The 24,779-nt window shown below is 39.4% G+C and overlaps 1 protein-coding gene across 5 annotated transcripts in view; it reads right to left on the reverse strand.

Annotated features, from left to right (window-relative positions):
• Nucleotides 1-2,328: 2,328 nt before the first annotated feature.
• PLEKHA5 (pleckstrin homology domain containing A5) overlaps nt 2,329-24,779 on the reverse strand; it is a 181,138-nt gene continuing 158,687 nt past the window's right edge. For 2 of the 5 annotated variants that reach the window (XM_075440268.1, XM_075440241.1), the window contains 11 exons: nt 23,596-23,707; nt 23,294-23,340; nt 22,205-22,393; nt 21,538-21,655; nt 17,510-17,625; nt 15,238-15,447; nt 12,380-12,538; nt 10,963-11,072; nt 9,983-10,128; nt 8,712-8,816; nt 2,329-5,250 (listed from right to left, as the gene is read on the reverse strand). In XM_075440268.1, coding sequence (XP_075296383.1) covers nt 8,722-8,816; nt 9,983-10,128; nt 10,963-11,072; nt 12,380-12,538; nt 15,238-15,447; nt 17,510-17,625; nt 21,538-21,655; nt 22,205-22,393; nt 23,294-23,340; nt 23,596-23,707 — 1,302 coding nt within the window. In that variant the 3' untranslated portion in view covers nt 2,329-5,250; nt 8,712-8,721. The remainder of the gene's footprint in view (nt 5,251-8,711; nt 8,817-9,982; nt 10,129-10,962; nt 11,073-12,379; nt 12,539-15,237; nt 15,448-17,509; nt 17,626-21,537; nt 21,656-22,204; nt 22,394-23,293; nt 23,341-23,595; nt 23,708-24,779) is intronic. The other 3 variants (XM_075440278.1, XM_075440259.1, XM_075440251.1) reach the window with 2 other exon arrangements.

The following is a 24,779-nucleotide window of genomic DNA, read 5'->3' on the forward strand; positions in this document are numbered from 1 at the left end:
TCCAAGACTGATGGATGAGCATGCAAATATTAAAACAAAAAAATCATTCATCTTTAGAACATCTGAAACAGCCTCTGCATTCTTGCTCACTTGGGATTTTACCAAGAAGAAAGTTGCACGATACAGTCAACTACACGTGTCATCAGTGTCAAGACTCAGCAGAAATTGGTATTGTGAAGCGGTGATTTTCATCAATTGAGAGCTGCTGAATTGTGAAGCTTTTTTCCAGTCGCTGTGAAATGTACTCTTGTCAATAACAATTTTCTCAAAAAAATTATTATTTGTTTGTACCTACTAATTATTTGATTTCTAGCAATGTGACTAGTACTAAATAGAATCTATTGCTGAAAATAAGGGAGATTCATATGCAAGTTACTTGGAAATGCTGGGGGCCTCACATGATGCGCTTTGAGCTTGATCTTTCAAGATGCTAAGCACCTGCAGTTTTTAGTTATTTCCAGGAAGAAACTGGTGGCCTGGATTTAACTACTTATGTAGGGACCAACAGCTGTTGTACGGAGAAGGCATTTTTTCTCCATACAAGGAATGCAGAATATTTCACACATTGGGCTGGAGTGGATTTGAAGTTGCAGAAAAGACAGTGCCAGTCACTTCACTGTGATTCAGGAAAAGTAGCAGCTGACAACAGCTGAGGATCAGGTATTTTTCTGAAAGTTTTCATTGGCCAAACCTCTAGGTAGGTCATAAGGAAATCTTGCTTCTTCTGTGTATAAAGTTAAACCTGCGGGGTCGTCTTTTCTTTTTTCTTTAAAAATTAATTTCACCTTCAAAAGAGGAAGAGGGTATTTCCATTTTTAGTCTGAAATTCTTTGAAGTATTCCTGCTCCATAGAACAGGGATCTGGATAGAATTTGACAAAAAATTAATTCCTTATTTCAGGTTTGATTTTAGCAATAAAGAAGTTAATGAGATCACATCTGTTTTTGTCCTGATACACTCTACAGCACAGCACTGGAAACAGCACCATTTGCTTACAGCTTTTTCTTTTGTTCCAAAAAGAATGTAACCTAGCCTAAATAAGTGTTTTTAAACACATCCATAGCAAGACTGCCACATGAGCCAATTAGCAACCACGGTGGTGATGCTACTTACCCATGGCTACAATTAAAGAGTTGCTTGCAGTTTCACAACAACAGCTAGATAATATTTCGACAGACCTGAAAACCATGTCCTTTGGCATATGACAGAATGAAGAAACTTCACAAGAACATACCAAAAACTTCATTCCACAAGTAACATTTGAATACTGACACATCTGGAACAGCTGGGTAACAAGTTGTGCATGTCAAGTTCAGAAAGCAGCTGCTTTTAGCCTTCATTTTGGGCCAGACATTTGCTTTCAGCCACCAGTATATTCCATTTTATTTTGTAGCAGCTTCTTCAGTGTTCCCATATGGACAAGCTAAAGGATATAACAGCTCCAAGGATATAACAGCAAATATATACAATGTTCTTTAGAAGAAATGAACGCCAGATGCTGCTTTGTTATCTTCACGTGCATCCTTGAAAAAGTTAAATTGTTTCAGATACATTATTAATGCCAGGTATAGGCAATTTGTTCACTGGCCATTTAAATGTCAACTTTCCAAAAGATGGAAAATAACATTTTAACTGAGGATTCAAACTCAAAGATGATGAAACTACCCTAGAATAACTTACGAAAATCAGTATAGCAAAATCCAGAATCACAGGGACAAAAAGTATTGTGCAGAAAAGACGTGATGACCCACTTCTGAGATCTGAATGAGTACTATTTATGGTTTGCTTTATTAGAAAAGAAAGAAATCCCCATCTTCTTTTTACAGTATAACGAAAATTTTGGGGTAAGAGTTATCCAGCACCACCACCGGTTAAAGATCTTCCACCGCTGCTTTACTCAACCAGGACATAAGCCACCAGTCCAAGTACTAGTGACTTCAGTAGCTCTATTACTAACAGTGTAATCCATAAACATTTTTCAGGTACGTACTCCTGGTTACTACATCTAGTGGATCCAGTAGGGTGAGGAATTAATTGGACAGTCCGGGAAAGAATTAAGTGATTTAGATAGAAATGAACTGCTTAAATTTTTTTTTTTTGTATTTCCTGAAAATAGAAGCATTCTTTCCTTTATTTAGTCATTCTTTCCTTTATTGGATTCATTTTGCGACAGATATATTTATGAGAAAATATTACCTGAATTCACCCCCAGTAATAATATAAACAAGGTTTGGGTTTCAGCTGCCTGATGAGGTCTTTCTTTTTGAGCCAGTCCACGAGACACAAAAACTGCCAAGACACCAACCATAACGTTTTGAATAATGTCACTTTATTAGGGGACTTAAAAGAATCACATTCTCTAGTAGTCTTGGAACAATGCAAATGGTGAACAAAAGACAAAAATAGATGTAATTGGTTCTGAAAAGCATGAACATCTGTAGAGAATGTGTTGCATTATTCCTAAGGACTCTTGCTTTTGAAAAAAAAAGCACATGTTCCATATATACAAGTGTCAGTGCAATAGCCAATAAAGCAATCAGTCAGAATATAAAAATATCCTAGATACAAACTTAAAATAGATGTTTGAAGGCTGACAATATCGGTATTCTGATATTTCTGTATCTCAGGAGTATGACCGCTGGGACGAGTGACTCTGATGAGGTAAGAGACAGTAGATGCTCTGTGATAACACAAAGCCAGACATTTTTTCCGTAAGACAAAAAAATAGAGCACCCAATGAAACTGCAAGTCTTTGTTGCAAGTGCCCACAGGAAGGGAAATTACAGTCTATGAGCATTAATTACTACATTCCTGCATCATTTACGTCTGCTGTCTTTGCCAACAGTTACACCAGCAAAAACTTGCTAATTCTCCCGCCCACCCTCAGCTTCAGCATAAACTGCACATACTTTGCAGGCACGCCAAACCGACAACAACATCTATAAAGGTCCAGAAACCACTAAGTCATTCTTTCCTCTTTTGGTTGCAGCTCTTCTTGGCAGCAAGGGCATAAAGAGACTGCAAAGCTTGAGAGCTGATCAGCTCGCTCTAGGAGGGTTCAGGAGAGAACAGGGTGTGTCCTATTTGTTTTGCCCCAGGTGTTCCAGTGGTGCCACTGAACTTCAACCTCAGCTGGCTGAGCAATGAAAACTAACATTCCTCCTCTTTGCTCTAGGTTTTGGTTGGAAGGATGCACTAATCTGGGACTACTGTTCCGAAAAAAAGAAGAAAGGCTATTCGGTCACACTTTTAGCTGGATGCTGTCTGCCTGCATCATGATTCATCTTCTTTCCTTCAGCCACCTCTTTCACTATGACCCTCCAAGCTCTGCTGCTGAATTCCGCTTCTTATTTCTTCACTTTTCAAAGAAAATGGCAAAACGATAGGCAGGCAGACAGCGTACTCCATGTCTTTGTGGCAAAGAGCCCCAAGAAGAACTGGCAGCAGAGCTGGGAGTGGCAGAAGAGTACAACGAACACAAACTCCTACTTCAGGGGGCAATGATAAAGAGTTAATTTCAAACTGTGTGTCAATCTCAGGCACTCTTCTATGGAAAGTACAACGAATTACAGAGTCTCCAGCACAGCAATATTAACTTGAACAGGATACGATTTGTATGGTAAAAAAAGCACAACTGGAGCTGGGAGTCGTCATCTTATGAAACTTGCCTTACCACTTATGGCGCACACATGCACCGAAGCACACATCGGTTGCCTGAACCTTTGAACGATTTCTTAGCTTTATCTGGGATGCCAGATTCAAAAGCTCTCCCTTAAATCTTTCCATTTTTTATCATTCTTTTCTAAACCTCTTTTGTCTCAGGCAAATTCAGACAGCTGTGTGAGATGGCAAAGTGAAGCTAGTAACATCTGTACTACGATGACACTTGACAAATTACTTCAGGTTTTCTTTCAGTTTCTGGAAGATGCTTTGCAGATGTCAAAGCCTCCAGGAAATCATCATCCTTCTCTCCTTAACCCCACTGAACGTGACATTCACCATTCGCAAATTCTGAATGACCGCTCATCACACCCCACTCAGTCAGGCTACCACCTCTCCAGTAAACAGGCAGGGAATGGAGGCATAGAATGACTAAGTGATTAATTATTCCAACATCACGGTACAAGTCTGGGAGAGTCAGGAGCCGAACCTGTACTTCTCGCGTCTCCGTCTCAGGTTGTCTTTTGTTCTGCGTTGCAGCCTCATTCTTTCCCGCAGAGGAAGACTGGAATCTCTTTAAGAGTCTGTCACTGCTACTCTGGTTGACAGGTGATGTCACCAATGAGATAAGAGTTGTTGCATTCCCCACATCAAAAGGTGGAACACAGTGTGACATCTCTTTGCTGGAAGAAATACTAACCATACAAGTCCTTAAGAACATCAACATTTATTTAATATGATATAAAAGAAATGGGATATGAACATTATTTGAACAATAATAAGTGGCTTCTTATACTTACATCATATGTGCTCATTGTATAATATATACACAATGAACATAATTACATTTGTACACAAACTAAGTACTGGATTGAAAACCTGCTTATTGCTGTACACACCCTAACCCAACAAAGGAAAAGCCCAGTACCTCAAAATACCTACACTCCATTTTATTTAAGAAAAAGTAACCACTAACATTAATGTCTATGTTGACAGAAGTGTGGCAGTAACTGCTGACATTGCAACCTGACCAAGAAATAATTACAGCAGAAACAGGACATATTTTACTAAGCAATAATAAAAATGGCACATTTTAAATATATCTATATGTATATATATATAAAAATTTTACAAATAAAATGTTAAAACAAGAAATTGCAATGTTTTAAAAGTGTAAAACAAGGTTTAGTGGTGATATGTAAAATTAACCGAGTTATGCATCTAGAAGAAGCAAAAAGGTAAACTTATACGATCCATAATTAAAAGAACGTTGAATTCTAGAGAATATCAAATGAAGTTCTGACTGTAGGCTGCACATTAAAAAGAACCTTTATTTTATGTGCACAGAAATCATAGCAGCAAGCTGGTATCAGGAGAACAATCTGAAGGTTGTTGAGTGTACACGTGGGCCATTTAAAGCTCTCTTGGAATAAACATTTTCCAGGAAGTGATAAAATGATGCTCTGTGGCCAAAAGCATCAGAACTATGAATTTCATAGATTTAAAATATACTGTACAATATCTTCTCATATTTTCATAGGTCAGGTCCATACATCTCAGGCGTGATTGTTTCAACAGAAGCCGTTAGTGCTGAAAGACAGACATAGATTAAGTTACTCTATTTTAGCAACAACAGAATATTGTATAAAGCAACTCCTGGGATTAAACACAGCAAGGAATTTCTGACCTCATCCTCGCAGTAGTTCTCAATGGTGCTGAACACAGTAAAAGTATTTTAGAAATACGTTGTTTCCAGAATCAGTTTTCCTGATGAATAATACTGCTGTCAAGATACTCTGACAGCAAGAAGCACAAGCAAGCTTTTTTCAAATTTACACAGCTTTGTACGAAAGCCTGTTTATTCTGAGGGTTTTATCCTGTTGTACACAGCCTTCTCTAAATGTTCTTCGCATAAAATTGGTAAGAAGAGCAAAGACCCTAATTGCTCTTACAAGCGACAGGCATGGTTTGAAGAGGGATGGAGCATTATCCGGTTACTACACAGCAACGGCAGCGTAGCTGTAAGGTGTTCTGAAGTTCAAGTGCTCCACCCAGAGCTTGCTGGATTTTGGTAATTGCTGAAAGCACTTCTATAAATAGCTTTTAACAGTTTGTTAGGAAAAACGCTTCTGAGCTTTGAATCCAGGTGCTGTATAAAATGTCACTACCCCTCCATTACGCAGTGTAAATGTAATGCTTCAAACGGAACAATGTTAGCGGTACGCATCCAGAGCTGGCTCTGCAAAGCATGAGCCGTGACAAAGAAAGTACCTCTGTGTTAATGGGTTTTTCCTTAGACCTACAATATCCTGTGCCACCAATTTCCTATGCCAAATTCCCCTGACATTGTGCCAAGAGTATCATTTTACTAATTGACTGTAAAAGCCCAATACAGGTATGACCTCATTATTCTTTAAAATCTACCATACATTTTTTCCAGATGCTGCCTGAAAAATTGGGTTGCCTGTGAATGGGGCCGATCCCACAGCTCTGGAGTTCCCTCCGCCGTGCAGGATTTCTTGCATCTGAGCGACACTGAGCTCTCGCACCTCGCAGACCCAGCTTCCAGCAGAGCGCAAAGCTTGGGAGGACGGGAGCAGCGGCCCCAGCAGCTGAGGGGCAGCACGTCCCGCCGGCAAGGCGACTGTGCTTCGTGCATCCCCTACCCACGCTAGGCCCAGCGCATGGCCCCGCTCTGTTTTGCGGCTCCCAGGAAACAACCAACCGAGGCACCAAGTGCAGCAAAGAAACGTGGACTGTATATGCACATAGCTGAACGCTTTTCCCAACTCAATTCAAATAGTGAACAGCCCAAGGGATGTATCTTGAACTCTGGAATCCTTGCTTTGTTATAGCAAGGCATGTGTAAGCAGAGCATTATTTTCACCAGGGCCATCCCAGATGCACCATTTCGCCATAAGCAATTAGGGCCTATTTGTAGAATCATACTTAATATGGGAATGTTACGGCTACAGGGTTACCTACGAGGATACACCGCGCTGCGGGATGTCAAGGCTTGGGCTGTAAGTTACAAAGCAGATCACTGTAGGAGCGCTTCACTTTTGCTAGTCTCATGGGTCCAGAGGACGAAGATGCTCAGAGGGCTGGAGTACCTCTCCTATGAGGAAAGGCTGAGGGAGTCAGGGCTGTTCAGCCTGGAGAAGAGAAGGCTCCAGGGTGACCTTAGAGCAGCCTTCCAGTACCTGAAGGGGCCTACAGGGAGGATGGAGAGGGACTTTTCACAAGGGTGTGTAGTGATAGGACAAGGGGAAACACCTCTGAACTAAAAGAGGGCAGATTTCGATTAGGTATTAGGAAGAAATTCTTCACCATGAGGGTGGTGAGGCACTGGCACAGGTTGCCCAGAGAAGCTGTGGATGCCCCCTCCCTGGCAGGGTTCAAGGCCAGGCTGGATGGAGCTCTGAGCAACCTGGTCTAGTGGAAGATGCCCCTGCTCATGGCAGGGAGGTTGGAACCAGATCATCTTTAAGGTCCCTTCCAACCCAAACCATTCTATGCAAGGAATTTGCTGATCTGATCATTAGAGCTGATGACAAGAGCTAAAAGCGTCTTAATGCAATTGGTAACAAATTTCTGGTGAAGTTACAGGTTGCGTCGCCTTTCAAGACAGGCGTGCTGCAGCAATGGACAGCATTCAGCAGAGCAGTTTCAGTTTCACTACTGACCTGAAACTGAGGTGACTGGGTAATGTTTGTCCCACTTAAAAAGATGATGCATGATAAATGCATGTGTATTTGTACAGTGAAACTGAAAAGCATTAACACAAATCAGTGTTACCAGAAAAACTGACTAGTCCCCCTTCTCTTTTTCAAACAGTTCTGTAATAAAACTGTCGAATAAAAGTACAAAAGTCCAAGCTAATCATGACAGACCACATCCATCAGGAAGCCAACAACACAGGTGTCAGTACTGAATGCGAAGACTGTATTTTCCACTCTCTCAAAAGAGAAAAAGATGAAAATAATGTCTCTTTTTTTTTTTTAAGAATATAACTATTTTACTACCCATAGTTCATACAAGAAAGATGTCTGTGAAGAACAGTAAATCTAATTTTACTAAGACGAAAGTTTGGCAATGGCGATTGGGACAGCAAACGAAAAAATGTATTTTCAGGTCTCCTCGTGCTAAATGAGTGAAAATGTCTCGATTTTAATGTTTTCTTGATTATAAAGTTTTCTTAAGTTACATTAGCCATGGCTTTTAACATTACCTTTGAAACAAAGCTCATTCTTTTAGTACAAAGCTTATATAAACAAGTACTTCCTGACAACAAGGAAATGTGGATTGATTTAAATGCTGGTAGAGTGCTGCAGCATTCACATTGGTATCCTATTAATTTCTTTAAACGCTTGCATGAGCACATACTTGTATTTCCATTTCCATTCATTAAGTAGGTAACGCTACAGGTGGGAACATGCAAACCTAGCCTAACTTATGCCTTCTGACTTGTTTCCTAGAAGAAATCACCTACTACAAGAGAAGTGAAGCTGTGTAGGTCTATCTCTATAGAAAGAAAGAAGTTTTATAACTGCTGCATTTCTTCCACCCTCATTTCTTCCCTTGCTGTTTGTCATGCCTCAGTCATCCATGTCTTAAGCTCTCTGAGCTATCAGACCGCTCCCTCCTGTGCATCACTAAGAGACCTAGCTCTCCTTGCCTATTACCATGACTGAAGCATCACAATTCATTTGCACCTGAGCACTGATGCTCCTGCCTTAACTGGGTGTCTGTTCTGTAACAGCTAAGGTCTCTCACGTAATTCAAAGGGTTATTATCTCGCAGGCTGTGGAGAATGTGCTTGATAAGCCAATTAGTCCTTTCTCTTTGTACTTGGACAGAGAATACATTATTTGCAAGCAAATCAATACATGTATTTGTTTTGTTTTCTGGTTAGTTTATATTCAACACTGCAGCTAACTTTGTCTTGCCAAGTACTGTCTACAGATGTTTCTCGGAAAAATAACTAGAATACATATACTTAGAAAAATATTAGGAAAATGGCGGGAGAGGTGGAATAAAAAGAGACGTACTTCTCTGTAACTATACACACATGAAATGTGATCCTTCTGTGAGCTGTGTCTGTGTAGATGGAGCTGGTGACAATGACGATTCTGGTGAAGAAGGCAAACTTTTCACTGCAAGTCATACAGCAAGATAAATAAGAATACAGGTTACAGAAGGCATGATTCCAAGCCGGAATAAATATAAGCAGAACCAAATAAAAGTTACATAAGTAATGACTCAAAATCTGATCAGCACAATGAACACAACTGCAGGGGAGAGGACAGCTGTTCTCAAGAAAAATCATTCCTCAGGCCTATAAAAGACTAGTAGAACACCAAAAGAGCAAACAACGGACATACGAATGCTGATGTGTTATTTATGTTGCAAAGAGAGAAAAAAAAAAATAAAAGTAAGATTTAACTGGTCGGGATACTCCCAGACCCACCTTTATATCCCAGCTCAGATTAACTAAGCATTTTTTATTCTGCTGAGCAGAATATAAAATGTATTTACAAGTTCTGGTTTTGATTATCAAGTCACAGACAGGATTGCCAACTGCACTACAAAGGTCCAGGTCACCTTTTATATCCATGAATTGAACCATTTGGCTGACTTAACCGTTCCCATCACCAAATATCCTAATAATGCCTTAAATTCTATCTATCTTCTTCCTTCCTCCTCCCCTACACACTTTCCTCTTTTTTTTCCTCTTTGAAAAGAATTTTGCTTTATTCCAGTCTTCTCCTCCTGCAAAGTAGTACTACACCAGTTGTTTTACCAGTCAGCTGGTGTCTTCTGTTTCTTCATCTTTTCTTACTCCTGAAAATATGACCAAGTCGGGGTCTTTTACTTGCTAGTTCAAAATCTACTAGATATATAGGTAACTCTCAAGGATTCCTCAATCTTGGGCATGCCTGAGGCCATCCTTTAGCAAGGATGGGTATATAATCTATATATATGGGTAAATAATCTATACATAGCCAGCGCTGAGATGCTGTTCTACAAGATGAATAGGGAAGGATTTGCTCCAACCAACAACTATAGTATGACTCAATATATTTAATTCCCTAAATTAAATGCAACCATAAAATTTACATTAAAACCTCAGAAAAATGGAATTTCTGTAGTTGTCTGATGGCAAACTATTTTTCTCTACACTATAAAACCATACACTTGACCTCTCGACTAGCTCAGCACTTCCAATTCACAAGGGTTTCAGAGCATCAAAAGACATAATCAAAATGAAATAGTTTTACACATGTACTGTTTAAGCTGTGCTTCAAACTCTTTTCCATACCTGCTGTTGCTTGATTTCCTTTTGAAGACTCTGCTGCTAATTCAAATGTGGACATAATCCCTTCTTGTTCTTCAACACTAACTACTTCACTTTCTTCTGAGATGGTTTTGGGTTTGTGGTTTGCAACTGTGGTCACACTCTGCAAGCTGGTTAAAAAAAGCACAGCGTTTAGAACTCACTCAAACTTAATTTCAGGTGTTAACCACTAAGTATAGGAGCTACAATTTAGTTTTATTCTGTTAACAGAAAAAGTTGCAGCTTGCAAGTTTGTGTAATATAAATTAAGCTTGTATTTTGAAACCCTTCTACCTTGTAAAGTTAGACTTAAAAAAAACCCCAAACCAACAGAACAGTACTGGAAACTGAATTCCTTTCCTTTACATATTCATGCAGTTTCCAACTGCGTGACATCTATTTTGCTGAAGGGTGCTGTCAGAAAGTTATGACCTACTGTAAGAGCTCACTTAGGATCTGCAGTACAACTTACACTAAAGTTAGGAATCCTTAAAGAGGAACAACCAAGATACAATATGCCTCTAATTCTGCAGTTCTCCAAAACAGTGAAGTTAAAGCAGGAGATACAGAATAAGCTGTTTAGTGTACTCCTAAATATCAGGAGTAAAGAGCTTGCTACGGAACCCCTACCTGAAGCTTTCATAATAAACCGATATAAAGCTTGAACTGACATTACTAAATACATTTCATATGCCAAAGCAAGGATTATGAACATATTCTGTTTGTAACTGGGGCAATACTTGAAAACAAAAACCTTGCTTCACCCACTAACTCATCACCTCTTACTGAACCCCTGCAGTAGTTGGGTTTCTCACTAGATTTCTCTATATGTAAACCACTCAAAAACATATAAATATACCTTATAAGTATTTATGACAGTATTTCATTAGTTGCTTGGTCTGTTCAGCTAATAAATACAATGTGCAAGTTTAAAATAGCCTCTGAACATCTTGTTTTATTTTTACCTTATATCACCATCATGTGTTTCTTCCAATTTATTTTTCTTTTCTTCATTACTCACTTTTTTTGAGTCAGATACAACATGTGCATCTGATAAAAGATCGGTTTTTGTCAGCTGTAAAAAAAAATTGAAATCATGAAACAAAAAGCTGTAACACATACTAAGTGGCAGATAAGAAATACAGTATCAGGAAACAGTTTTATTAACAGACAAATTTTGCCATCATGTATACTTAGTAACTCAGCATTACATAACTTGAGAATTTTTATCAATACCATTCAGGTTAACAGAATTATCCTGAAACTTATACCAGAGCCAATGGGCAGGGCTTGGCTTAATAACTTCCAGAACTTACCTGAACTCTTTGGAAGGCAACCTGCCTATTTTTTCATGCTATCCCTCTCTTCACAATACCAACAGAGATTCCAGCTACTGGAATATATTGCTGATAAGCCTGAACACTGCTCTGAAAGGTCCAATTAGATATGATCAATGTGTATTACATAATTTTCCTTTAAAAGATTTGCATACTTAACAAAACAACAGACTCTTGACATAAAGTGTTTTTCAAGAATAACAACAGATGTCAATTATTTGATTTTATAACATTCTCCATCAGACATATGTTTAAAAAAGCTAAATATAAAATAGGAAAATGAAAAGTGAGTGAGGAAAAGCAAAGGATGATTAATTAAAGGATATGGATAGGAAAGAAGAAAAAAACCCTCTACATAAGATTTAAAAAAATTATTACACCGTAGGCAGGATATGATGACGTAGAAACAGCTCCAGTAATCTATTCTTCACAGTCAGTCTGGTTTTGCTGAGTGTTCAGGGGACTTTAATACCAGAAACAGCAAGGTAACTCACTGCCAAGTGAGTCTGAGACTATTTCAAGACAGAAATCAATCGAGTGACCAAACAGCACAAGCTAGAGTTACTACTGACTTCCATGTATAAATTGTGTCAGTTTTAGTCTGTTTCCTATAAACTATTCGATGCACTACAGCCAACCAAACAAAAAAATGTATTAAATGACTGTCAAAAACTACACTGGGATATCATAAGCAATGAACAGATCAACGATTATTATTTATAGATGCATTAGTATCAGTTTTGTTTCCAAAGAAGTAAAGATCATAATTTTGTAATTTTCCAATCAATCAAGACAGTAACAGATGAAGTTATTTAAAATGAAATTTAGGAAGACCATATACAAGAAAATTCAGTAGCTTGGCTATAGACAGTTCTGATACAATTTTGCGCTTCTCTGTAGAATACTTGTTACATCCCACAAGGTATCTTTATCTTCCAAGCAAGGGGAACTAGCTCAATTTCCCACACTCTGCTATCTGTGGCTCAAAATATTTTTCTGCTGCGAGACAGGCTGATGAACAGTTCAATACGGGACAGTTTAGTACCTCTTTAGTAAAACTTGAATTAAGTTCTTGTTCTCCATCATGTTTCAGTTGTGCCATTTCTCCTCCAGGGCTTTCATGATTTTGTTTCAAATTATTTTCTTTGCTGGTGGTCTCCAGTTCCTTCATGTTAGTAGATACAGTATCATCCTTTTTTCGATTCTGTGCAACAAAATTGATATATAGACACATTCTTACAAGAGTTATCATCGTCTCAGAACAGCCTTGCGCTGTCCTCTGATTAAAAAAAATACTTAAAAAACCCCTAAGTATACCACATTGCAATACCGAAAATGAAAATTAAGGACTTCCAAATTTTCTCATTTTTGTACCTTTCTAAACAGTTCAGCCTGTATAACATTTTTTTCTCTATAAGATTATTGTACTTTCTGCACCTCACTCCCAATCTCCAGAATTTCTATTAGTCACCTTCTGAAATTTCATCCATATCTAGCTCAGTTACACACAGGCTTAGCAGCATACTTTTTTGCATTCGTAAGCACTGATTTTTTAAAATTTTTCCTTGTTAAAAAAAAAGATGGATAAAAATCTGCTCTCAGTACAAAATTCACAGTGCACCTGTGTGCACCTTCTCCAGTTATCCTGGGTATGTTCCAAGCCTATGCTGTTAACTGATTCAGCAGAGGACAACACAGCATCTGATAATGGCAGAGGGTATTTATTCCTTAAAAAAAAAAAATCCATTGCACAGAGAATAATTTGATGTAAAAATTTTGAGGAAGGATGGTAGAGGTGACTTAAGATAGTGAACTGCGAGCATTATGTGGGCAGAGTAGCAAACCAAACTGAAGTGAGGGTCGTGTAAGTCTTATCAAACCAAGTACTAGGGCTGAGAAAAACAGAAGTCATGAAAGTAGTAAATCTTGCGGCTGAATTCCTGTGATTTAGCACATGCACTCTGTTAAGAGGAAATTCCATGTAAGTCAGTTCACAAATCAATCTCTTGACTTTCCTAACTAAAGTATGCTCCCATATGATACACTTGTCCCAAACAGTAATTGTGAAGCAACTTCCTTTTGTATTTTGGCAAACACTTAAAAATCACACAGTAGGCTGTTTATAAAATCCTTTTTTGCCTCCAAGTCTTAAATAACTACATCCCAGTTGAAGAGACTTCCAGCAGTTAATGCCATTGCACTATTTTTCTGTATAAAAATCAAGAGGCATAGAAGCTATGCTTTTAAAAGTAAGAGCTCTTACTCCAGTGTAATACCTCATCTTGGGGCTTTTTGCCAAATAGCATTCTGGAAGAATTAAAGTTGTAATAGAAAAAGTGATGTTGTAGCACGGACTACTAGCTGAATATTCAACTTGGACACGTTCTCACTTATTCTACAAATTTCTTATCCACGTAGCACTGATTTCACACAGGAGACTGAAGAACACGCTGACATGCACAAAATTATTTTGAGTTCTGTAGGACAAGTAGTGCTGGTGCAGAGGATTTGGCCGCTGCTCACACCCTGCTCCCAGGGTGCTGGCGAACCAGCTCTGACACGCACATGACTGCAGTTTCCTCACCTTGAGGTATGAAATGATACCACAGGGAAGTGGTAAAGCTCAAACACCTCTGTAAAAATGACAAAAAGAAACATTTGCAAAGCTTTGCTTTGCACGTCGCCTCTTGAGAAAGGCAGTGCTAATCACAAAAATATTTGTAGGAGCCTCCTTCATATACAGCACTCATGATGCCATCCCAAATACAGATGCTCTAGTGCAAAGGCAAAACTTGAACTCAGTGTCTTCCGGGGATCCAACGCTGCTGAAGGAAAAGTAGATTTTCTGTAGCTCTGAACGCAGTTTAGCATGCTCAGAGGGAAAAAAACCATCACAAACCTAAAACATATTTGGAAATATGAGACTTCTTAACAGTGCAATGCATTTAATCTGGTTTTGGAAAAATGCGTACAAAACATAACAGAAGGCATTCCCATGTCAGTGGTGCAAAAAAAAAAAAAAAAAATCATAATCAGTGTGGTCTGAGGAAAAAAGTATGCCAGAAGTTTATTTCATTTAAAAAGAAAAAATGGATAACTCCATGAAGCCATTGAAAAAGAAAACTAACTCTTTGCAGTTATAGTGTGCTGTCTGACATCCACTACCCTGAACCTATTTGCTCTTTGTGTCCTGAAGTGGTGTGGGGTTTTTTGTTTGGTAGTTGGGTTTTGGGTTTGTTGTTTTTCATTCCCTCCCTCCGATATGTATTCAGGATAGCATTTCCTGATTAACGACAATCAGTTCTATCTTCCTCCTCTCTCCCCACCCTTCACCATTTAATAAACACACTGCTTTGCCTTAACTGTTTGAGAATGAGTGAAAACAAAAGTGTGGGTTCTATTTTTATGCATTTCTGGGCTCAAAAAAAAACAGCAAAAGAGCATCAGTTAAGAGCTATCATTGGAAATCTACATTCCTACCTAAAAATGTTACAGATGTTTGAATATATTACATGGCAGAAAGATCTTCATAATTTATACATCAACTGAATCACAATTCTCCCCAGCACTGCTTTTAGTCACAAAGCTTGCAATTTCATGTTTGCTAAATTTGACACAAAGCCCTGTTAATAAACATCACACTGCATAATCAAATGTATCTAAGATTTGAACTATTTATTCTCCCAAAAGACAAAGAAGTGACTTCTACTATCATTAGGTACAAGCACGAAGATTGCCTTCTCCCTTTCTCTTGTGTATAGCAGAGAATTCTGACTGTTACTTTACACAAGCAGTCTCAAATAGACACCTCTAGTATGATGTGATTTTGGAAAAAGAACAATTTTGTAACTTTTTTTTTTTTTAATTGAATACATTAAAGTTTCTGAATAACGTAGGGCCCACCTGTGCCAATTTGAATGGATTCTCTCTGACAAACGACAGACTCTGTGAAGGAGACTGGTCTGAAACGCCAAGAATACTGAGTCCTTTTCTCTTCTCTCTCAGGCAAGCTTGTTGGTGTCTCTTTATTCTTGCCATCTGTTCCTCCACAGTCATTCGAGGCCGTGTGCTTTCTGCAAGACACAGCTGCTCCACCGCACTTCTTGGTCTTTCCTTAAATGAAAGAAAATATATATATATATATGTGTGTTTTAAAAAAGCAAGATCCTAAACTGTTTAGCTTATCAGAAAAGATCACCTGATGATTTACTAAAAAGCAGAAAAATAGTGGGCAAGCAAAGAGCTCCTACGTATGTGAAGAAAGTGCAAGAACCAATTGTTAATAAATGAGCACTGAAATTCAAAATAAAAGGAAGGAATAATTTGCTTTTTTGTACATTGATGTTACCACCACCAATGATAAACATTAAGAGAATAGGTAGTAGATGCTCTCTGCTCTTAATGCCATCCTATGAAGTTGAAAGAAGTTACCAGGCGTTAAACAGCAGGCAAACACAAGTTACTTGATATAGAAACATAATGGAAATTTAGTGATCCAGGACCTTTACACCAGTTGATCTAATAGTGATTTCTGCCTTTTTATTTCAAGAAAAACTACAGCTGGACATCATTTAATAGCAAGTGCAGACTGAAACAAAGTGAATTCATCACTATTCAAAAAACTGTAATTCTAAGCATTATATTATTCCCAAAATAACAACCCTCACTTCACCTACTCTGTTCTTGGAATTCACTGATTTTCAGATAGGTCTATACTTTGTATGACAGAAAAAAAAGAATTCATTTGGGCTAATCAGCTGCATTCAGTACGTTCACAGTAACTGATTTCACTTCTGAAAAGTGGTATTCTTTCCCCAGTCAACCACCTGTGAGTTTCTGTCTGCTCTCCCATTCTTCCTACAACTTCTCCTCTTCTGTTCATGCTGTAACTACGGCAAAAGTGGTCCTCCCTTTTGTCTGAACTACATGTAAATGTCTGTCTTCAACCTAGAGACTACAGGACTCTAATCTGAAATTCCAGGCTTATTACCCACATATTGCTTTACTATATCCTTATTTTCTGGCTGCTTTAGGTATTTCCCAAATAATTTCAGCAATGACATAAATAAAAGCCAGTATTTGTTATACAAGGGCTGTTAAATTGTTTTATTTGATCCTATGATTATTTATGTTAATTAATGACATAGACAGCAAGATCAAGTGCACCCTCAGCAAGTTTGCAGATGACACCAAGCAGAAGGATGGGATGCCATCCAGAGGAACCTGGACAAGCTGGAGAGGTGGGCCCATTCAACAAGGCCAAGTGCAAGGTCCTGCATCTGGGTCAGGGCAACCCCCAGTATCGATACAGGCTGGGGGATGAAGGGATTGAGAGCAGCCCTGAGGAGAAGGACTTGGGGGTACTGGTGGATGAAAAGCTGGGCGTGAGCTGGCAATGTGTGCTCGCAGCCCAGATGGCCAACCATATCCTGGGCTGAATCCCCAGCGGTGTGGCCAGCAGGGCAAGGGAGGGGATTCTGCCCCTCTGCTCTGCTCTGGTGAGACCCCACCTGGAGTCCTGCGTCCAGCTCTGGAGCCCCCAGCACAAGAAGGACATGGAACTGTTGGAGCAGGTCCAGAGGTGGGCAACAAAAATGATCCGAGGGCTGGAGCACCATCTGAAAGGCTGAGAGAGTTGGGGCTGTTCAGCCTGGAGAAGAGAAGGCTGCAGGGAGATCTTATGGGGCCTTCCAGTACTTAAAGGGTGCTTATAAGAAAGATGGGCACAAACTTTTTAGCAGGGCCCGTAGTAACAGGACAAGGGCTAATGGTTTTAAACTAAAGGAGGACAGATTTAGACTGGATATAAGGAAGAAATTTTTTTCAATGAGGGCAGTGAAACACTGGAACAGGCTGCCCAGAGAAGCTGTGGAGGCTCCATCCCTGGAAACACGAGATGCATTGTGTCCCTTCAACTCAAGCCTTAACTTCAGTAGCTTAGTAAAATTATCATTACAATTTATTTCTTGCCTGGTTTGAGTGTCTCTATGCAGTTTAACATACACAATATTTAAAATTTTGTCATTCTTTCTACAGCTGTCTCCATTAACTCAGTATATTTTTTTTTTGTAAAGAAAATTAAAAGGATAACTGCAACTTCGAAGCAACTACAGAAATTAAACTTAGGAATGAACACATCACTATCCATCAATGCTCGAAGGTTATTTTAAAGTACCGTTCTTAGATCTATCTTCTTATTCTTCCTCAAAGTGACATAGGATGCTATTGTTGAAGACTCTGGCGTTGGTGATTTGGTTCTGGGTGGTACAACTCCCACAGGAAAATGTGAGCCTGCAAAACAGTAAAGCAGCATACTAAGTGCTATGCAAAACACTGCCAAAACATTTTACTGTTTTCTAGAACATACACGTTGTCAGCCTCGGAAACTATTCTTCGAAAGAAAGCCAAGATCTTAATGCCTAACTCTCACATCTGTTAAGGTACACAGGCAGATGACTTTCCCCATGGGAAACTCCTGCACATGGCACGAGAAATTGCTGGACATAAAAATACAAATGTAGAAGTGTTGTCCCTGAGAAACAAGTTAGACAGCACTGTGTGGAATGGCCAGACTTCACAGATGGTTCAGGGGGAATTACATGAAAGACGGCCAAACTTCACAGACAATCGGACATCAGTACGGGGAACTTTGTGCGGAACAGAGTTTGCAAGGCCAGCAGAGTGCCTAGGTAGCCATCTCAGTGCTACCACTTCAGGCCAAGCTTACCTAGATAATGGCGTCGAAGATACACAATTTACCAGAAGTACGACCAACGAACAAAAAGTAATTATGGGTGGGTTGTTTATTTGGGAGGAAATACAGGCTGCAAAAGGGATGGGCAAGGCGGATTGGAAAGAACAGGCATGGAATAACGGACCAGAGGGGGAATAAAAGGGGCCAGCTTTGCACAAAGCAGCCATTTGTCAGCATGCTTGTCTGACCAAGCCCCGTGCCTCAGCCTTGCAGTCTGTCTTATCTTGTTATTAAACTTCATTCTTAAGTATTTTCCATGCGAGTCTGCTTTCCCTTCTGCGCAGGAGAGATGCTAGTGATCTTCAAGCCAGGCTAGCTTCCCAGTAGGAGACAGCTACAGGGAGATCACACAGAGGTCTGGTGGACCAGGACAAGGAACGACTGTAGGTCTGTGGGTCGGCTATCAGAGGAACCATAAGTCTGGCCCTGCTACCAGGGGGGGACATTTCATCTGTGAGATGCTAACAAGCTTAAGACAAGACTAGATGGCAAACAGAATACAAGGTGTGGGAGCCAGCTGCCCAAGAGACCTTGGGTCTAGGATTCAGATATGGGTGAGGCCAGAGTTGACTGATGGACATACCATAGGTCTGGCCAGCTCTTGGAGGGACTCAATTGTGTGTGTGCACACGCGCGTGCTCATGTCTGTAGGTGGATGATACCAGCTAGCAAGCTTGGAGCCTGCTTAGCTGGCGAGTGAGAGCAGGATCATGCAGTTTGTGTTGTTCCACCTTCCTGTGAGCGCTGGTCTTGTTTACGCCGTGCCTGCACCAGCACTGGTCTCCAACCTGTCTGCGTTATCTGCTGCGGTTAGCTGTGGCTGTGCGTGTGCCCAGCAGGACTATGTCCTCAGCCCTGCAGCTCGCTGTACGCAGGGACAGGGAACCGCAGCAGCCAGGCCCTGTCTGGTCAGGAGCTGAGGATATTCCGTGTCCCGATGTCCACTACATTCAGCCTCTTGTTACAACCTCCACCACTAGTTTTTCTACTTAGAGAAACCCTGCCAAATTGTAATTAAGCTGGTAGAAAACTGATGTAAGTTAAAGCTTACCAAAAATATACAGATATAATTAAATAATACATGCTTCGTTTTTGCTTCTTGATACATGCAGGAAACCAAACTATTAAAATATTGCTCCCTCACTGATTTTGCCTAAAGATAGATATAATGTCTTCAATAGCCAAATTATTTCTCCTTGTTTTTCCTGAAGTTGCACAGATTTCAGAGGATATATTGACTCGGTGAAGGCTCAACTCTTTCTCTAAATTGTTTGATAGGCTGAGAAAATAGTCTGCAGGCACTTGAATGCCAAATCCATAAATCAAAACGAAAAACTATGAAGCAACTATTTGGGTCTCCTTTAGATGTAAAAAGGATAAAACACAGAAGTCTATTTTCCTTTGGTGTCACTCAGGTCATAAATAGTCCTCTGCTTGCAGACAGCTGTAAGGGTTACTTTACATAGCCCCGTAAAAATGTTTCTCTTTGATTGCTGAGATTTGAAGAGAGGGAAATGGCTGGCAGAGGAAACATGAGAAATGTCTACTACAGTAACGTGCACAATGAACTAGAAAAACATCTTTTAAATATCCTCTGAAATTTACTGATTGTTAGAACCACCCTCAACAGGAAACTATGTCATTTAAGTATAACTTCTTAAAACAGCAAGACAGAAAAATTGTAGAGATGAGCTGCCTTTGAGTTTGTCTCCCTTTTCAGCTTAGAAACTGCTAAGATAGAATGGCATAAAAATGTTTGCTGAAACAGCTTATAGTTGTAATGGCATATGCACTATACAAAGAAAACCCAGGAATGGTTATATTTTTCCTACTGCACGGGGATTGTTATTGTAAGTGAATACATAGAACAAAAAATATCCATTAGAAAATTCACATGCTGAAAAGTGTGGACCAGACGATAGAACACAGCTACGATACACTCACTTCACACTGTTGTTTAAGAAGATAAAAAGCCTCTTGCTGCTTGCTACTACTGCAGCTATTCTGTCCGCCAAGCCCGAATATTATTTATGTGAGAAGAATCTGTATTATTGCTTTCCCTTACTGAGGACTGTTTTTTCTACAAATGGACATAATAAAATTACTTCTGTCTTTACAGAAATAATATTACTACTCCTTTAGAGAAGATAGAAAGCAGACTGGGGTGCTCAAAAAGTATTGGTTTGCTTTACATAATCAGTGCAGGCTTCCTTATGTTGTCTTGACTATTACTTTCCCTCTTGTCATAAATTACTATCAACAAACTGGAATACCATGGGTCAATAAAACCTAGGTATGCTGTCAGAAAGGTAACTTCCTCAATTTAGGTGGCTGATGATTAGCAAATCTCAAGCTAAACCTTGCACTTTTCACCACCAAATTAAAAGAGATTTAATATTTATCTTAAGTGAATGTTAGACCCCAGCAAATACCGTAGTGAATCTGAATTGACTAATTGTCTGGTAAGTGCAAGCTTCACTCCATCATAGGGCCATTCGCATTGCTTACACCCAAACTGTCTGCTAACCTTAGTTTTAAAAACCTCCATTACTGTTCTGATGAAAAGAATGTCCTTATACGACCGCAGTTCTTGGTCAAATCCTGGTACTGTTGCACCAGCCTGCTATGCACACGCTTAGTCAACCCTCCATAACAGAAGCCAGTGATCTTGCTGGCACTGGAAACATCAACCGTTATGGTAACAAAATGGATAAGCTTAGTAATTTTCTCTGAAAGCTCTTAGTATGGTTTTTGGGAGGTGCTCAAACTGCTTTTCCTGAAGTCACCTTTAACAAACTATTCTGTGTGTTTTAACAAACAGAATTGAGAAGCACTCCCTGGTAAAAGACTCTACCAAGCAATTAGTAGCTTTTATGGAAGCTAGATGAAGAGAAGAATCTAAAGCATTTAGCAATTGCAAAGACCTTTATTGTCTGTACACTCCAAGGTCATGATCATTATTCTTATTATATCAGAGGACAGAAGGCAATTCAACAATTACAAGATTAAAAAAAGAAAAAGACATTGTTTCCCTGCCTTATGAGAGCCTGAAAATTCTGTGGTGCTGCCTTTTTGGACGTTCCAGTGACATAACATCGGGAGCTTGATTCAAAAACTGAATAATTGTTCAAGGGCAAGAACATAAAATGGGTAATTGTTCAAGGGAATGGTGTGTGGGGAATGTGAGTGATGTGATTAGACATGGTGTCAATAAGGATTTCAGGGCTGTTGGTGAGTGTAATGTTTGATTTTTCTGTGGTGTAATTGACTGAAATCTTTCTTGTCATGTAATTAAATCATTATTTTATCGTGGAAGCTGTTTCAGCATATTAAGAAACAGACAGGCTACAAAAATACGAAGGATAGTATAACTTCTATAACACAGTTAAAGCTTTGCCTTCCTTGTGAAAAAGGCTGAAAGGCTGTGAACACCACGCCTAGGGACAAACCTTTAGCTGTAGATTCTGATTCTGAAACTTGTTCTGTTTTTTCTTCACCATTAGACTCATCCACTTCTGCTACTGTAGTCAACTCCGGTTCACTCTTATAAAGCCTATAATCAGGACCCTGAGGAACAACAAGTTATGAGATAAATAAACAGACAATTTTGTACCAGCATTTATGTCTCAAGACTCAAAACAGTTGCTTCTGTGATGACTTTGCTCTCGCTTTAAGACAATATTTCTTGTTCAAGTGCTATTGCAGCAGTGTTTTTTGGTAGTTAATTTGCGTAACAACATTTGTAGATTTTCAGAAATTACAGAAAAAAATTGCCATAAAAATACAGAGGTTTTTTTTTTTCTTCTAAACTATCTTCAAGAAACAATTTGTATAAGGCTTCAGTGAAAACCAATTCTCAGCCTGGAGTTTTTTTAAGAACTTGTGAGCAGAAGAATTTAATTTTCTGAAAATTACTCAGATATAGTCCTTTAAGTCTTAAGACATTTTACATACGCACAAAATATATGACAGGAAAATGTGAAGAGCAAGATGGAGCTGTAAATAAAACTAAGTAGCCAAAAGTAAAAACATAACACAAAAGTAGCCAGATGACAAAATAAAAATTGTGACTGTGCAAAGGAAGTCAAGAACGACGTGGCAGTTTAAGCCACTTACACAGTAAGATCCATTTCTCTGATATCCTTGAACTTGGTGAATCTTCTTTTCTTCTGGCAGATGTACTGGGCCCCTGCTATAACAGAGCAAGGAGCTGCTATCACTGGGCAGAGGGGGGATTATGGGAGGATGCTCTGTAAAGTCATAGGACCGAGGGAGTGGAGGACGAGGTGGGACTACTTCCTCTTCCTAAAGATTGTAGAATAGTCACCTTATTTAGATGTGCACACCTGTTACAATTATTTATAACTTCAAAAGCAAAATAGATTACCATAGCTACACCAGCTACAGATTTTGGAATTAAAGGGACAATGTCACACACAATAAAAAAAGAAGGCCAAGACAGCTTTATTTTCTTCGGGTTTCTTTGGGGTTTTTTTTTGTTCTTTTGTTTGCTTTTTACTTTATTACTACTTCCTAGACTGAGATACTTCAGCAGTTCTATTATTCAGTTTATCAAGATTTTCAGTTCCAACACCTGCACTTTCTGTTGGACATGGATGAGCTCTCTGAATCATCCTTTTAAATTAAATTCAATGTATTTTTAAAGATTCGTATATTTAGAGATCTCTGTAAGCCAGATGTATATTGCATAACTTTAGATGACCACGACAATGTCCCTTTAAAACTGTAACTTCTAGCCAGATTTTCAGAGGAATTCAACATTTGGGAGCTCCCACAGTTTCAGCTGTTCTTGTGGGTGCTCTGGTCATCTGAGAACCCGGCTCAATACGTGAATTGACATATAAAGCAATGTATTTCCTCCCATGAAAAGTGTGGTGGGTAGAAAAGAAATCCATAAATCAGGGTTTAGACTTCTAGGGTAAGAGCCTAGGGAGAGGTAAAGGTGAGAAACGGAAAAGAGAAACGTACTGTTGAGAGTATAATGACACGGAACAAATGAAAGTGTTAGAATTACTAGTGGAGATAATCAATCTTTAGAAGTAATTCATAATGCAATATTTTCCACAAAGACATACTGAATACATACTCCAGACATCCTTAAAACAATTATAATAATGTTCATTTTTATCATATGCATATAAGAAATTCAGTGATGCTAAAATGGTAAATGTACTAAAAGCATACCTCATTTTTATATTTAATAGCTGAAAATGTCCTTGATCCCATGATTCCTGTTTGGGGGGAGGGGGAAAGGCATAGAAGGAAAGAGAAAAATGGGTTTCAATGAACAGCTTTTAAAATATATATAAACTGTTGCTATCAAACAAATACACAAATCATCAACTTAAAACAGATGATTGCCGCCTTCTTTTCTCAGCAATTGTAACGTTTTCTCAAACATACAGAAGCAACTATGGATCTTATCTTTTAAAAAATGTATACGAATGAATCTCCCTTCCTACGAGAAAAAAGCCCAATCAGTTTACCTGCCTCTGAAGAGCTTCTTTGCTGTTTATGTTTACTTAAACCCTCCATGACATCTTGAATTCTCCACAGTTCCTTCTGAATCTGAGCACGCTGTATCCCTGCTGACTCAGTCTGCCAGTAAGTAGACAGCATACATAGGTAATAAATTAGAATACATTGCACGCAGAAAACAAACAAACCAGAAAACCTTTTTCTTTCTTCAGACTACACTGCATATTCTTTCCCAATGCAGGAAAATAACATGCAGTAATGACAGACACTCTCCTTTCCCATACAAATGCAACATTCAAATATGGTCAGAAGCAAAAAGTACAAGATTAAGTAATTTCATCATGTGACAGTTAATTTGACAGCAATTTGCTAATTCAAACTCTAGTTCAAACTGTTTAAGAACAGAACTGTATCTACTGTCTCCAAAGAAAATCCAGGCAAACTTTGCACAGGAGACCTACATACAATAAAAGCAAAGGAACCATCAGTTCCAACCCTAAAACAGGTGGAGATGAACACGGTGTCTGCGTACTAGCATATAAACTGCGGGCCTGTCAGCATTCATAGAAATCATAGAAAGTTTTGGGTTGGAAGGGACCCCTAGAGGTCATCTAGTCCAACCCCCCGCAGCAAGCAGGGACACCACTAACTAGATCAGGTTGCTCAGAGCCCTGTCCAACCTGGTCTTGAATGTTTCCATGGATGGGGCCTCCACTACCTCTCTGGGCAACCCATTCCAGTGTTTCACCACCCTCATTGTAAAGAATTTCTTCCTTATATCCAGCCTAAACCTACCCTGTTTTAGTTTAAAACCATTACCCCTCGTCCTGTCACTGCTGTCTCTACTAAAAAGATTGTCCCCACCTTTCCTATAGGCTCCCTTTAAGTACTGAAAGGCTGCAATCAGGTCTCCCCGCAGCCTTCTCTTCTCCAGGCTGAACAAGCCCAACCCTCTCAGCCTGTCCTCATAGGAGAGGTGCTCCAGCCCTCAGATCATTTTTGTTGCCCTCCTCTGGACCTGCTCCAACAGTTCCATGTCCTTCTTGTGCTGAGGGCTCCAGAGCTGGACGCAGGACTCCAGGTGAGGTCTCACCAGAGCAGAGCAGAGGGGCAGAACCACCTCTCTCGACCTGCTGGCCACGCTTCTCCTGATGCAGCCCAGGACACGGTTGGCCCTCTGGGCTGCCAGCGC

This window comes from Opisthocomus hoazin, chromosome 1 (assembly GCF_030867145.1).
Source record: "Opisthocomus hoazin isolate bOpiHoa1 chromosome 1, bOpiHoa1.hap1, whole genome shotgun sequence".
NCBI classification, from domain to species: domain Eukaryota; kingdom Metazoa; phylum Chordata; class Aves; order Opisthocomiformes; family Opisthocomidae; genus Opisthocomus; species Opisthocomus hoazin.